Source organism: Pyxicephalus adspersus, chromosome 11 (genome assembly GCF_032062135.1).
Source record: "Pyxicephalus adspersus chromosome 11, UCB_Pads_2.0, whole genome shotgun sequence".
Classification (NCBI taxonomy): domain Eukaryota; kingdom Metazoa; phylum Chordata; class Amphibia; order Anura; family Pyxicephalidae; genus Pyxicephalus; species Pyxicephalus adspersus.
The window spans coordinates 20,230,395-20,247,439 of record NC_092868.1 but is presented as its reverse complement, the minus strand read 5'-3'; the positions used below and the strand labels follow the sequence as shown (position 1 = coordinate 20,247,439).

Here is a 17,045-nt window from a genome sequence, read left to right as displayed (position 1 = left end):
GAACCCCAATTTCTCAGAAACGGAACAGAATAAGTGGTGCAAGGGGGGACAACTGCGGCTATTTCATCATTAGGTTATCGTCACAACATAAAACTCACAAAAAAAACTCATCAAAACCCATCAAAAAAATCTACCGTTACACATTGCTGGACTAGTTGTATGTGTTCTTGGATAGAGTTTCTCCATCCAAGAACACAGGGAGTCCTGTGTTCTTGGATAGAGAAACTCTATACAGGAACAGAAACTACAGGGCTGCAGCAGCGATCCTGATTGCTGTTGCTGCACTGTACTAGTAGTATGTGTTCTTGGATGAAGTTTCTCTATTACAGGTCACTAGATGTGATGAATGGGGAAACTTGTCCCCTTGCATTCTTGCAGTGGATAAAAGAAAAATGTAACAAATGTATCATAATATTTCTGTGCTGGAAAGTGTGTTACAGAGTAAGAGATATCATGTCAGGATATCATGTCAGGATAATCTGTAAAAAAAAAAAATTAGTTACACAAACACTCAATAAATTAATTTAACATTAATTTTTATTTTTTTAACACATTTTTTAACTTTTTTTTAATCCGAATTTTTACCACCAAATCTCGTTTTTTTTTGGGTCAGGTCTACCCGAATTCAAGCAATCATTTTCAGGTTGAATATAAGGACAACCTGAATTCGAACACCAACACAGGTGAACAAAATTAGAGGTGCAAGTGGGGGACACCTGTGGCTAACCTCCTTAAATTGATTAGGCCATCTTCAGAACATAAAAATCTACCCTGTTACACATTGCTTGAAGCTTCTAAAGCTTGAACCCCAATTTCTCATGAACAGGGGGTAACAGGTGGAAAAAATTAGAGATGCAAGTGGGGGACGTCTGTGACTAACAACACCTAAAATTTCATCGCTAAGGTATCGGGGGGGATACAGGTGAACAAAATTAGAGGTACAAGTGGGGGATACCTGTGGCTAACACACCCTAATATTTCATCACTATGGCATCGTAAATACATAAAGAACTCTGCAAATCAAAAAAATGTACCCTGTTACACATTGCTGAGGGCCTCTAGCACCTGAACCCTAATTTCTCTGAAACAAGAGGGTACAGGTGAACAAACCTAGAGGTGCAAGTGGGGGATGCCTGTGACTAACACCCCCTTTAATTTTATCGTCAGAACATAAACTCTGCCCATCAAAAAAAATCTACCATGTTACACATTGCTGGAGGCTTCTAGCATCTGAACCCCAATTTCTCAGGAACAAGGGCGTTTCATTGTCATGCCATCGTCAGAACATAAAGAACTCTGCCCATCAAAGAAATCTATCCTGTCACACATTGCTGAAAAATTGGGTTCAGGCATTACAAACCACTACAGGGTAGATTTTATTGATAGGCAGAGTTCTTTAAGTTCTGACGATGCCTTAGCAATGACATTTTACAGGGTGTTAGCCACAGGTGTACCCCACATGAATCTCTAATTTTGTTCACCTGTACCCCCCTATTTTAGAGAAATGGAGGGTTCAGGTGCTGGAAGGCTCCAGCAATGTATATTAGTAGATTGTTTTGATGGGCCGAGATTTTTATGCTCTGACGATTCCTTAGTGATGAAAGTTGAGGGGGTGTTAGCCACAGGTGTCCCCAACTTGCACCTCTAATTTTGTTCATCTGTATCCCCCCTGTTCCTGAGAAATTAGGATTTAGGTGTTACAAGCCTGCAGCAATGTGTAGCAGGGGGGATTTTTTTGATGGGCAGAGGTTTTTATGTTCTGATGATGGCCTAATGATGAAATTTTAGGGGTGTTAGCTACAAGTATCCCCCATTTGTACCTTTAATTTTATTCACCTGTACCCCCTTGTTCCTGAGATATTGGGGTTCAGGTGCTAGAAGCCTCCAGCAATGTGTAACACAGTAGATTTTTTTGATAGGCAGAGATTTTTATTTTGTGATGATGGCCTAATGATAAAAGTTTAGGGGGTGTTAGCCTTTAGCACCTCTAATTTTGTTTACCTGTTACCCCCCCCCCCGTTCCTGAGAAATTTGGGTTCAAGCGTTAGAAGCCTCCAGCAATGTGTAACAGGGTAGATGTTTTTGATGGGCAGAAATTTTTATGTTCTGACAATGGCCTGAAGATGACATTTTAGGGGGTGTTAGTCACAGGTGTCCCAAACTTACACCTACATTTTTGGTTTTGTACATCTCTCCGTTCCAAAGAATTTGGGGTTCAAAGTAGGGAAGAGGACAAGGTAGTGTAGTATGTAATTTCTAGTTTTGTGACAGGTAGGCATAAATATAGGGTTCACATCTCCTTGCTATGTAAGTTTATTTCCGGCTTCTAGACACACTTACTTTTAAAACAGCAACCCTAATGTTCAATTTTTACTATTTTTTTTTTTATAATTATGACCCCCATATTTTAAAAGGTGTTAACCCGCCTAGCGGTAATCCTGAGTGTGACTCAGGATGGATTTTACATGCAAAAAGTGGTAATCCCGAGTCACACTCGAGGTCGCTTTTAACTAAAAAAACACCACTTACCTTGCTGTCGCTGTCCCCCGGCATCCTGCTGGTCCCTGCAGGTCCTGGGGACACATCCTGCTCCTCCAATCTCCAGCCGCGAAGTGCAGAGACGAGATATACAGGGTTTCCCTGTGACGTCGGTACATGCGTCGGTGCGGGCGGGAGGATCGGCGGGAAATTCAAATCATTTTGTATTGGATTCAAGTCAATAGAGTCCAATCCAAAGAAAAATTCATATAATATATATATAATATATTATATATTTTATACTGTATGCTACTATACAGTTAAATTTCATGTTTTAATACTAGATTTTTGTGTATTGTTATTTAAAGTTTATTATTAAATTTTTTTTAAATATCAGTTATGCCTAAGAAATTCAGCCTACTATGAAAAATAAATTTCCATGCAAAAAAATTGTATCGCTAGTGGACGGAATTAGACCGCTAGAGAGGTTAAAGGTGGGGAGATGAAATTTGGGGTACTGCTTGCTATGAGGGTCCCTTGTGTACATTGAAAAGTCGGTACGACATACTGTTTAGGAGAAATAGAGGTTTGTACTGGGATAGATGTAAGGCTGCAGTCTATGACATGCTGCATTTATACCCAAACACAGCTGTGAAACCTTACTAATGATGAAGTCATTGTACACGCCCCCTGGTAGATTTATTTCACAAGTAGATTTTTTGGTTAGAACACGGGTATGCAAATAGGGAGGGTAGGCTATAGTCCCCTCCTGTTATCCAGCTTCCACGCATCCCCGACCCACGCATGCGCACTTGCAATAGAAGAACGCTCTCTTCTTGCCTGTTTCAGGCGTGAGAGAACACTGGAGCAGCCTTTTAGCTGCCTCTTCAAGCCACCTCCCACACTGCTTCTTAAAGGAACTTACTGCTAAATTCTTATTTACCTAAGTTAATCCTATTTAATGTTTTTGACATTTTTAAGGACATCTTTTAGCAGCAAATTTTCCCATTAGTGGAACCTTTCTGAGTCTAGTGGATTATTTTTTCAAATTTCCTTTCTCCTCGGTATATTTAGGAACCTCTTTTGTGATTCACTCTGTCAGTAGATACCCCTTCTAAGAATCTAGAAGAGTAAGTGTTAACTCCTTACATTCATATACTGTTTATATACCCAACTTTATAACCTTCAATGGTCTCATTCATAATAGTATCAATTAGATTTCCATAATGATTTTAACTTGAGCGAGAATCATATAATATCTCATATTTTATTAGGTTGTAATATTACTATACTTATCTTTTAACCTTAATTTTCATCACAAACTGATACATATCCTTGTATATATCCATTTACCCATTATATACATTTATTTACCCATGTACTGTAATCCACAATTTTCAATTACATTTTGGCATAAAACTCTCTATGTATAAATTTTCTTAAACTTTTTAACGCTTATGATTTATTGTCTTCTCACAATTATCTGTTTTGTTCATTACTTAGTATTATACTGGTCTCCACAAATACCCGTGAAGAAGCCCAATGGGTGAAACTTGTCGGGTTAGGGACCTCTTTGATTAAGATCATGCATTTTGTATTTGCAAACTGATACTAGATGATTAATTTTGTTCCACTAAATATATTCAAATGTTAAATACACTAACTACCTGTTGCACTAGCCTGATTTATTATTATGCTATATTCAGAATATACCATGATTATACTATGATTACACTCTTACCTTCCTATTGTTGACAAAATTTTATTTACTTTATTTATTTATTTATTTACCTCTTCTCTATGTATATCTATCTTTGAAATAAGTGGACCTTTCTTGATATTGTCATTCTAGACAGATCAAGTGATTTTTCTTCCTGTGCTCCTGTTTAGGTGGCCTGAGTGCCATGGCCTTCCACACAACCCTTCTCAGTGCATTGAATTATGCTGACCACCTTTCACCTTTTACTTTCCTCTTCCTTATGTGTGTTCCTGGTCTTTCCCTCCCTTCCCCTATAAACCCACACTCAACCCATACCTCGCTTGAAATGATAAAGATCATAATGTAATTGAAAAATGTTTGTCTCTCCTATGCTGGCCAGTGCTCAAAGTGCCCAATAAGATGTGCTTATATTCAGTTTGTGACAGATCAGGCTGGTCAGAAACTACATTGAGTGGAAGCCATATCGGCTCCCTTCCATAAGTTTTATATGGATCCATATAGGATTTCCCATCATAGGTCCCCAGGTGACTTCTCTAACAAGAAAGAAACAATCAAATAATATCTGACCAACTCTGAAATGCCCTCACTGCCCTCTCTTGACAGTGTGCTCTGGAGGCTCCTATTTTAATAGAGGAACTATTATGGGTGGGCCACTCCACCCCCCATGGGAAAGGTCCCAGGGTTGGATGGTTTTACCTTAAAGAGGAACTAAACTGAAAAGTGCTAAAAACAAAAATCCATTTGGAGGTGTCTTTCATTGGGTCCAGCGTAGTCCCGACATCGGTCTCTAATTTGGTGCAACGGGCAGTGCCATATTCGCCTCTTCTTCCTTGTTCTTTTTCCTACTTTACCCGACGCAAGTTCGAGATCGGGTGACGTAGAATGGATGAGATCGGCAAATTTTTCTCTTTTCACTAAAAGGCTCCTTCTGCACATGACCGAGATGCTCTGGCATGCGCAAAGGGAGCATCCAAGAGTCTCCCGGGATCTGTGACATAGGTATCCCGGGAGGCTTTGTGCTCCTATGAAGAGCAAAGGAGGTGGTTAAGCCATGACTGTGTCTTCATAATACTGTGAAATATTAAGGTATTCCATTGTATCCGGCTGGAAAATTACAGAATGTAAGATGGTTTTTGACATTATAAAGCACTCTTTGGGGAAATAAGCACACAGTCAACAATTGGCAACCACATGTAAACAAAAAAGCTTGTTATGGTGATATGCCCAAGTGAAAATCTTTTGTTTTGAGATACAGTTAGTTCATGTAATGAACCTGATTGATAACACATGAATAGATATATAGAATGCTGCATAGTGTCCTTCTGATAAAGCCTATGAGTGAAATGCATCAAGGACCTTTAAAAGCAAACTAAACAACATTGTTGTAGTATCCTAGTCATTCATTGACAGTTTGTATGTATAGGAATTAATGTTTTTCATGTTGTTTTAGGAGAAAAATATTAAATTGCAAATTTTAATTGTGAGTGTTACAATTATGCACCATAAAAATCTTTGGCACCTTTTTGCAAAAGAGAATTTAATTTCAAAATAAACTACTACAAATCAGAAGCTAAAAATGTTAGTCTCTCGACATACCTTCTGTGCATGATTTCCTCATCTAATTCATTCAAGTGGATGGAGATGGCACAATATTTGGGCACTTTTTCACCTAATTACCTGTCCCAGATCTTTTGTTTGAATTTTCCACCCCTCCTTTCTAGATTACAATCTGATCTGCATAGATGGGCTAAGGTTACTTTTACCTGGATTGGGCGCATCCAAAATTTGGAAATAAATGATCTGCCTTGCTTTCTATTCCTATTTAAAACTTTGATTATAGAGATTCTCACCTCTTTCTTCAAATTGATTAGATCGTAATATTTTGGTTTCATTTGGAACAGTAGACGCCCTCACCTACAGCACAGGTTTCTGTATTTTCTTTTGGCAGTGGAGGGCTTGGGTATTCCAGTTTTTTTTTTTTTTTTTGCATATTATGCAAAAAAAAGGCTGGAGCAACCTTTCAGTAATATTCTACTCCCTCTGCTACCCTGGGTAAATCTCCTGCATCACACATGATCAAACAGCCCCCCACCATTGGGCCTACCTGGTGAATGTTTTAAACTCTTCTCCAACTCAAGCCTTTCTTTATGTAGGTCAGTTCAAATTCTGATCATTGACCATCCTTCTTTTTCCCTGGCCTTGAGGATCCAGGACTATGCATCCAGATTTCATGTAAGCTTTGTAGGACCCAGGATATTATTATCCAGAAGAAATGGCCAACAGTATTGGCGTTGACTACCCCCATCCTGCTGTTTCACTTGACATCTTGGAGGGCATTACAGTTGGTGCATTCTTTTGGTAATCAACCTCCTAGCCAAATATTATCTTACTCCTTGATGACCTTTGAGCAACTATGTGTTTGTACATGGGTGGCTAGTCATGTACTCTCTGAAATATACACTGCTTTAATCACCCCCAGGAGGAATTTACACCCCTCTTTTTGTAAACGGAAGTAGGGAAATGTAACTAAGTGTTACCATCACATCACACTAGAGAACAAGGGTCATTTGAATAATAAATGTTCCTTATGCAGTAAATTTCAGGAGCTCATCTACAAAATCTTGTCTAGATGGTACAAAATGCCCAAGCAGCATAGGATTTCTCCTATCTCGGCTACTTTTTGGAGGTGTATATAGCATGTACTACACAGGCAATTATCAGTCACTCCCTTCCCAATCCCACACCTCATTCCTGATCCTTCTAAGACTGTTTGTCTTACATTTTGATGACCTTGTTATTTGTGGTATTAGAATATATTATTTCACTTTAGCAAGATTTATTTAGCAAGATTTATCTTACTTCTTCAAAACAGTTAAACATAAAATGTTAAAAAAGGAAAAGAAAGTATACAAGTATTCAAACATCAGATAGAGTGGATTTCAAAAATCTGACATATAACTACTTAAAATGTTTGTGAAAAAAATAAGTCTTACCAGTGTTTGAACTATCTGCAGTTCAAAATTACAATGTTTACAAGTATTCAGAAGCCTGGATATACAATATTGTGCTTTGACCAATTTTAGATAACAGCAAAATAAAATCCATTGTTCTGTTTTTTTCTTAAATGTTTTTACAATGTTACCTTATTTGAAAATAAATCTAATTTTATAGAATCAAATATGTAATTATTAAAAGATTGTTCTTGGTATATGGATCTCAGTAATTCATATTTTCACATATTACAAAAAAAAAGATAACTGTGGCAAAACATGTCCAACGAACAGCACTGTTTGTGTTATCAGAAAAATGCCTACCAGGCTAGTTGGAAAAAAAAATAAAGGCAAAATTTCAAACAATCCTATCTCCCAGGATGCATTTACGCCATGTGTTGCTAATGTGTGTAATATTTTCTTACTTTTATGCAAAGTAAACAAAAGTTGTGTGCAAGGTGCTCCTCTTTTCTACCCAAGGCCAAGGAGACCACTTCCTATGGAGGGCAAGATCCTCTGTGACCAAGTCCTCACCACATCCTGCAACCAGTATAACACAGCACTGTGAAGTAACATATCCATCCACTCAAAGTGTGTTGCCAGGCCCCTCCTCATCACAGTGAGTATTACTGGCAGCCCTAGTGATGCCACACCTAGGATCACACTAGAGAGTAAATTGTCTTTCAATGCACAAAAATGTTTTGATAATGTGGGGATGGTAAGGACATGGAATGGAATAGGATACTGTCATAAGGAAGGAGGACCACTGCATCTCAACCATATTGTCTCCAAAGGACCATTTGGCACAGCCCAAATGCAGAATCCTACTTTGGTTCACTTAAGAGAACATATTACTGTAATAAACAGTGTTCCTCTGAAAACTAAAGCTGAAAAAAGGTGGCCCCACTGTCCATCATGGTCTGCTTTATCTAGTCACCAAGGTCTGTGATGAAGTTATAGGGAAACTGTTTGTATCTCATATGCTCTGAAGAATTATATTGCAGATGGCACATAATGATGTTGTACAGGGAAATCCGGGGGGTGAAAAAAACAAGCACAGCTTGGGTCAGAACTCAGATTCTCAATTCTAAGATCCAATTTGAAGCTTAGATTTTTGAGTAGACATATTTCACACAGTTCATTATGCTTAATATAAATACATACGCATTTCTATTTTTACTTAGTTCCCTTTCTAATTCCAAAGAATAACATTACCCCTTGTGTAATGTTAGTGTTTGGGTGAAACTCATACTGTTGCATGCTTTAAACCTAAATGCTTATTAGTAAGTATGTCATTATGTTATGAGTGTAGAGAAAGATGTCTAAATAATAGTCTCTTGGATGATATCAAAAAGTACGATAGAGCGGAGTTATTCGACAAAATATGTCACTTGTAAATGGAAATCTAGTTTACAATCAAGTCCTAATTTGCTATGCAATAAAAGAAACTATTTATATAGTCCATAAAAGTTGGAAAACAGACCTTCTGGAACTGACTGCGTGACAGACATTTGGTATTGTCTCTAACGTTGAGGTACTCTGAAGGATGCAGAAGAGGAGTCTGCAGCAGTAATAGCAGCACAAGGGGAATGTTTTTGGGGACATCTGCAGCAATGGAAACCGTGCTGGCAAGGGACCTGAATAAATCTTGCAAGATTAGTAATAAAAGTGTAGTATTAGGGGTTTTTGGGAAGAGAGTTAATATAAGAGAAAGCCTTGTTTGTGCTAAAAATATATACAAAATTATATAGGTACCCTCCGCATCTAACAAATACCAAAAGGTTGCCACATCCCACATAAAATAAATATTCCGTTGGGATTCATAGATTTTTGTTCTTGTTTGTGTTATAAACAGTAAATAAAAACCTTGTAACTAAGCAATGGCAAAGTTCACCAACTCAATGGGGTAGAAGTATGAGAGCTTAATTGCTTAAAGGTTAGAAAACATGAGCTTGTGACAAGTAGGCAGACTTACCCAAAAAAACATGAGGGAAGCATCTGCCCTTCCTTTGTTGTGGTTGTACCACCACTTGTTTTATTTGTGATTTAACTGACATACTTCTTCCTCCATCTTTTTAAGAGAATGGTAATTTATATTTACTGGTCAGCTACATACAGCAAGGTATACATGGCCTATATGCTCTAGATTGCTTAAGGTCTCAGATTTTGTTGCATACTAGATGCTTTAAAACAGCCAAGGGTTTTTAATGCCGATTAAATTATGTGACTTACTTCTTTTTGTTCCTTCGGTCTTTGTCTACAGGTCCAGCTAATTTAGAAAGACCCATGGGATCAGCAGGTGACATCTCTTCTGAGGGGGTTCCAGCTGAAATAAAACACAATACATAAGAAGAACAACTTCCTCAAAAAGAAACTCTTTTAGAAACCCACATAACAATCTGACCTTCAAATAAATAATTTACTTTGGTTATGTACAAATATAAATCTTCAGTCTTAAATTTTTGGATTTTCAGTATTTACCTTCCTATGTTTGTTCAATTACTCTACTGATCAAAGGTCACCTGAAGAGTAAATACTCTACTGATCAAAGGTCACCGTAAGAGTAATGGCTGCATGGTCTCTTACACTACTTACGCAAAAAGCTGGAAAACAATATGTACGTCTATGGTGTCCTTTTTTAGTCATTTTTTGTGTGTTTTTTAATGAAACCATCTTTCATATATGTTTATTAGTTTCATAGTAGAGGCAAAATGCATAAACACTACCATATACAGTACATTTTGTGCAATTGTATATTTGGTCATCCAATTTGCAACAAGGAACACATCCTCAACCCTGAAAGTAAGTAATTGGAATGGGACTGACCAAAAAACACGCCAACATGTCTTATTAAGAAATAACAAATAAATAGAAAGTGCAAACTCAAAATAAATATCTAATGAAAAAAACATAAAGATGAAAGCAGCAAAAGCGGCTTTAGCCCACACTGCAGACAAGATGGCGTCTCTCTGCTTCCCTGCCAGCCAAGAAATAGGGGACGGCTCTAGCGAATCTGACCTTCTATTTTGCAGTAGACAGCTCTATTTCAGGAATTATGCCCTAAAATACCTATTGAGAGGCTTGAAAGTGATCGTATCCATCACGCCCTCAGGCAACCTGAGCCAGATGGTCCCACATGAGACACAGTGGTGAAATTTCACCATTACTGCACCAAGGATAGGCTACAGCAGGTGGCTCGTGGTAAGGAACCTTTGACCTTTCAGGGATATACCTGTCAGCTCTTTGTGGACTTGGCCCCAGCAACAATCAAGAGATGCAGGGATCCGAAACCTTATTTATGCATACTCCAGGAACACAAAATTGACCCTTTCAAGCGCTTTTTAATTTATATTGGGAAAACCCAGGTCATTAACATGTCATACGAGGCAAAGGAACTTTTTCCAGTTCTGGGCCTTCCGTCCACCACCTCAGGTGATTCAGGTGGATCCTCATCCTTCTCACTGACACATCAACAACAGTGCCAACGTCAAGATCGTTCTGGTGGCTCTTCTTCTTCTAAAGCACCTCCAGCCGCAGCATCAACGAGAAAGAAAACATAAAGGCTTTATGACAGACTCTGATGCAGGAGCCCAGTTTGTTTATTACCTTCTGCTGGGGACTTTCCCTTTTTTATTATTACTTCAACTCAGGGAATCAAGCGTATGCTGATGCAGGAATTACTTACGCTAATATAGAATGTGTTATACATGCTTGGTTTAGTTATAAAGTTCTAGTATAATATTTCTTAAACCAACAGCCTGTTGCTAGTTACAGTATATTGTTATATAGTTTTATTTAAGAAACCTCAACTCTGGTGTATTCCAACAATCTTGTGACGCTTTCCCCGCTATTGAACACATTTTGTGGGAACACATGTAGAGATACCACTTGGGTGGGAGAAGTTTTTCTTGACCCACCAACCTCTGTACTTTCGTGTTATGAAAATGTTACTCTTTATGGATAGTATTGATGTTAGTACCAATTTTTGTTGTTCTTCTCTCTTCAGGGCTTCTCATGTCTTTTTCTTTTCTTTGCCATCTTCAAGACATTCCCTTCCCCAAGACATTCCCTTCCAACCCCGCCCCCTTATAGCACCCCGGATCGCAAAATCAACAGACACGACTTTCAATCCAAAGGAATCCTCTAATAGGCACCCTGCCTATCCACGATAGAATCAATATCCATTACTTCTCCTAATGCACAATAACTAAGTTCCCCAATGAAAAGACCACATACCTTCTGCTATTTTCACGCCCATAGGGCCGATAATATATGCCTACAAAAAAATAATTTTTCCTCCTCCTCCTGCCTTAGATACTTTTGTGCATCATACCCAGTGGTCGACATGGCAAATGCTTCACATAAATGCAGATGAATCCTTATTGGTTTTCATAAATTAGTACCGTTCACCCAGGACACTAAAATAGATCAGGCACCCATCTAAATTGGACTACACACACTTCTCCCATGCACATCAACTCTTTTCCCATATTGATCATGTGCTAATTCCCCATATGGCTCTCCCATTGATCTCCTCCAGCACCATCTTGGCCATACTGTGGTCAGATCATGATGCTGTCCATGCCTACTCCTCCATCCTGGCCCCCGTCCTAACTGAACTATTCAACCTCCCTCTTTCTACTGGTATCTACCCCTATGGTTTCAAACTTGCCATTATTCTCCCTATCCTGAAGAAACCCTGGTTAGACCCCTCCATAAATTCCAACTACCATCCTATCTCCCTTCTTCCATATGTTTCCAAACTTCTTGAGCGCCTTGTCTACAAAAGAATCACCGATTACCTGAGCACCAACTCCTTTCCTGACCCTCTCCAGTCTGGCTTTTGAGCTGCCCATTCCACCAAAATAGCGCTTACTAATGTGGCCAATGTCCTCATCAGAGCTAAGTTTCAAGGAAACTTTTCCCTTCTCCTTCTCCTTGATATTCCCTCTGATTTTGACACTGTTGATCACCCCCTTCTAGTACAAATCATGCGCCCCATTGGTATCCCAGTGACACTGCTTTCTTATGGTTTGCTTTCTACCTGTCTGAGCGCTCTTTTCAAGTTTCTTTCAATGGTAATTCCTTCTCTCCTACTTTCCTCCCTGTTGGTGTTCCTCAAGGGTCAGTACTTGGACTTGTTCTTTTTTCTCTGTACACTTCTCTCTCGGTAGTCCCATTTCCTCCTCTGTATTCTGATGACACTCAAATCTCTCTATCCAACCCTGACCTGTCTCCCTCAGTCCTGTACAAGGTTTCATGTTGCCTGTCAGCCATCTCGTCATGGATGTCTGACAAACTTCTGAAACTCAACCTGGATAGAACCAAACTCATCACCCCCCCCCCCCCCCCCCCCCCCCCCCCCCCCCCCTCACATTCCAAATACTCCCTTGACATATTCCTGTTAACAACACTGGTATTTGTGCCTCCCCTCAGGCACATTTTCTTGGCGTCACCTTTGATTCTACCCTCTCATTTACCCATCATATTCAGAACATTTCCATGTCCTGTCACTTTCACCTGCACAACATCTCCAAAATCTGCCCCACCTGTCCCCAGAAACCACCAAACTCCTTGTACACGCTCTTATTATCTCTCGTCTGGACTACTGTAACCTCCTTCTCTCTGGTACTCCACTAACCCGACTCTCTCCTCTACAACCTATTATAAATGCTGCAGCCAAACTTATCCATCCTTCCCACCGCTCTTCTTCTGGTGCATCTGTATGTAGTTCTCTTCATTGGCTTCCATTTCACCTTAGACTCAAATGCAAGCTCCTGTGCTTTGCCTTCAAATCCCTCCACAGTTCTTGTCCCACTTCCCTTCCTGCCCTGGTATAAAAAAAAAAAAATACTCCCCTAGCGGCTCTCTTCACTCCTCCAATTACCTACTACTGACTTCCTCACTCATAACCTCATCACACGCTCGGCTACAAGATTTTTCTAAAGCTGCCAACCCTCGTGAATGGTCTTCCTCGTCCTATTCTGCTTGCTCCTACTTTCTGCCTATTTAAAAGAGCACTCAAAATCCAAACTTGCCTACCCATCTTCTTATGTCTTTTGAAACCCTCACTACTTCCCACCACTACACATCTCCCCTCCTATTGTGTGTTACTTTACCCAACTCCTAGATTGTATGCTCTTCAGGGGAGGGTCTTCTCTCCTTCTGTGTCACTGTCTGTATTTATCTTTCATTTGCAACCCCTATTTAATGTATAGCGCTGCGTAATATGTTGGCGCTATATATATCCTGTTTTTTATTATTAATAATAATAATAATAATAATAATAATATTAATGCTGTCCAGGTTATGTTCTCCTTGCTCTTTCCCAGATCAGATTCATTTCAGTGGACTCTTAATGGCTTCTTTTTAAGCAAACCTACCGTGTTCCAAAAAACTTAGGCAGCTCTCTCTGAATATTTTAAATTGAATAGGGATTCGGGAGTGTCAGCTAAAACTTTGTGGACGATACACAAACCAGTCATTAGGGGCTGCTTCATCCAAATTACGTCTTAGCATAAAAAACAGCACACTGCTTAGCTCAAACAGCTGTAGCAGGAGCATGCTGACTTGGGAAGTTGGTTTCCAGCTTCTCCCACTCTAGATCTTGGGAGATGTGTAAAACTAGTTAAGACTCAACTGTACCTATAATCTGCTTCCATGGAGGAAAAGCAACTCAGATGGTTGAAAAGTACATTTTATACCTATCGCAATAAATTGCATAACCTTTTGGCAAATAGTTTGAGACACCCTGATCAAAGGTTTGTCCCATACCGCTTAAAAGTTAATGGGGTGGACTTTACGAGCAACCCGGTACATATTTTACAGGAGTTCCATTAGAGGCTGCGGTCTTTCTACCAAGCCACGCAAGCTTTCGACAGGGTTGGCATGGACTCGTTTTTTGCCACACTGACTTTTAAAGATCTACCCCCTGCCTTAAAGAAAACTCTAGAAGCCTCAACTATGCCCCCAGAAAGGCTGCAAGCCATCAAGAGGCTTAAGCTCAGCACAATGACTTCACAGCAATGAACTATAGGAAGAACTAGTGCCATATCTGACATGGGTCTTCAATGAGGTTTTAAAAGAGATTGTGATCTAACATGCTAGAGCCAGCTATTTGTATGCTACCAAAACCAGAGACTGATACAACAACGTGGTCTAACTCCTTGCTCAATCTGGATGCCAAGTGGCTGGGGGCTATCTCATTTGAATTGAGAAATTGATCTAATATTCTCAGCCAACCAAACAGGTTTTAACCACAGAAGACAGGCAGGGGACAAAATACGCAGAGTGATGTACCCAGTGCACTTTGCTTGAGCCACGAAAAGACCAGCATTCTTCCTGAGCCTGGACATCAAAAAGGCCTTTGACATCAAATTTGGCCATATTTACCGTACCTCTTGGAAAGATAGGGATTTGGACCTCATTTCTGAGCCTGGGTCTCCTTACTCTACGCATTCCCTGGAGCCTATATATAATACATGGGTTTTCGATTCTCCTACAACCCCATAGGCCAGGGCACCAGACAAGATTGCTCACTCTCCTCACTGCTGTGGAACCAAGAGCATTGGCCGTGCGGAACCACCCGATATCACGGGTATAGAGGTGAGAGGTCATCACCAAAAACTCTACAGACTATGTCCCGTTATGCAAATCCAACCCTCTGGTGTCCCTGCCTAATCTGAAGTCCCTTCTACAACATTTTCAGAATTTCTCTGGTCTCTACTTGACAGCACCAAATGCAAGGCGCTTAACATATCCATACCACCTGATACGGTGACAGTGCTACAAGTGACAGTGACCCTTTAAATGAGAGGAACGGTGCTTGTGTTATTTAGACGTATAAATATCACCCTCATACGACAATTTATGCTCTGCCAACATCCCAGAGCTAGTGAGACATCTGACTATATTATTAGACTCCTGGAAAAGATACCTAATATCATGGCTATGGCGAATTGCCTTGAAAAAAAATTACTTGGTTACTTAAGTTCCTTAATTCTATGCGTGTTTTACCGGTGAAAATATCTACTAAAATTTTCCAATCACTGCAACAAAAGATGTCGAAAACACCAAATCTCCAAATCAGACTCTTTTCCCACCGCGAGCTGGGGGGATTGCCTCTACCTCACCTGTCCCTGTGCTATGCTGCTGCCTAGATAGCCCCACTAACTGCTTTCCATGAATGTGTTAGACCCCTACTATGGGTTCACATGGAGGCCAGTGTAATAACTCCAGTGTCCATGGAGGCTCTACTTTGGATCCTCTCCTTTAAATGAAGACATATCTCCAAACCAATCCTCAATCACTGACTCCAGATTTGGGACCATGCGAAAATCCTGAGCAGTCTGATGTCCTCTCATTCCCCCCTCGCTTCCATCATCGGCAACCCATTGTTATATGAACATATATATGTCTAATCAAGAATGGAAAGATGACAACCCCATTAAGTTTTCATGTGGGAACACAACATCAATTTAATATTCATTGCATCAGCTTTGCTGCACTTGAACAAGTACCTTTAAGTCCCAGAGGGGGCGATTATGACAAAAAACTGCTACAAGCAGAAACTAAATGGATTTTCACCCTTAAAGCTAATTATTTTCCAGGACTAAATGATGCCTTTAGTTTTAAGTCTTTTCTGTAACTACTTTGTTTAATAAGTGCTTATATGTTCTGCCACTCAAATTACTGCCAATAGAAAGGCATGATCCAATAAATGTATATATGAATTGTTCTAATGGAAGGAAAACGCAGTCTCGTTACGCTGCTTTATAATACACTGTATTATACTATGTTCATATTGTACCATATGTGACTGCTATGGAAGTTCGACACACTTTTTTGTATATGATATTTTGTATCTGTATAATACCAAAGCTGATTGCTATGAACATTTGTTGTTTATTGATATCTTATATATGTACATGTACTTTTACTATCTGAATATTTAGTAATTCTTGATGTGTATATACATAACATTCAATGCTATCTGCATTATCTCATTCACAGGACCTGATTCTGATGTGTTCCAATGCACACGATTATGTAGGGACTCCTGTCCCCCTAGGGAGGAACTAGACATGCTCTTTCCCCTCCCCTAAGCTTGACTTGCGGGGACGGGGGGAACCAAAGATACTCTGGGTGCACCCTGACTGCTTCTCCCCGTATATCCCATCTTCTTAGATGGAGATACTCTGAGGCAACTGCTCTCTGACCAGCTGCAGCACTGAGTCAAAGAGGGGAGGGGGAGATGCCCTCCCTCCTCTGCACTGGACATGACAGGCTGGAGCTAACATGCTCTGTGATGAACACTGGGGGATGACGTTCTCTAACACCGCCCCTTTGACGTGACATCATCCAATAGCCTCAAGGCTATCCCCAGACTTCTGGTATGAGCACGTGGGGCAGGAGGAGGTCCAATAAACGCTGTCCTATTAAGGGAATGGCGTCCCTCAGATCTTCCTGTATGCTGGGTCTCCAGCTGCATGCTGAGTCTCCAGCCACAGATCTCCCTACATGCTGAGTCTCCAGCTGCTGTCCTGCACATCTCTCCAGGAGCTGTTTGTAACATACTTACAACTGCTCTATCTGGTATACAGAATACACCTAGGATCAACTATGTAAGGTAACAATATCAGTCTGTCATACTGACATACATTATATTATACTTTACAGTCTATGTATGTATATGTGTATATATGTGTGTGTATATATATATATATATATATGTATATTGGTCTCTTAACCCCCTAACCGCTAACCCCGTAATTTTTCGTCTTGCTATTTGGGATAAGCCCGTATTTTTTTGACTTACCTTTAAATCCCACTTACCTGTGCTCATCCAGCGTCGGGTC

The 17,045-nt window shown here is 39.9% G+C and overlaps 1 protein-coding gene and 1 long non-coding RNA gene across 15 annotated transcripts in view; one reads left to right on the top strand and one right to left on the bottom strand.

Annotated features, from left to right (window-relative positions):
- PPFIA3 (PTPRF interacting protein alpha 3) overlaps positions 1-17,045 on the bottom strand; it is a 511,511-nt gene that overhangs the window by 150,696 nt on the left and 343,770 nt on the right. For all 14 annotated transcript variants that reach the window (XR_011922901.1, XR_011922900.1, XR_011922902.1 and 11 more), the window contains one exon: positions 9,421-9,514. Coding sequence is in view for 11 of the 14 variants with exons in the window: in XM_072427377.1 (XP_072283478.1) it covers positions 9,421-9,514 (94 nt within the window). In the remaining 3 variants the exon portion in view is untranslated. The remainder of the gene's footprint in view (positions 1-9,420; positions 9,515-17,045) is intronic.
- Positions 16,612-17,045, top strand: part of LOC140341544 (uncharacterized) — a 54,342-nt gene continuing 53,908 nt past the window's right edge. Inside the window, exon 1 of the long non-coding RNA XR_011922903.1 lies at positions 16,612-16,816. This is a non-coding gene — a long non-coding RNA (uncharacterized lncRNA). The remainder of the gene's footprint in view (positions 16,817-17,045) is intronic.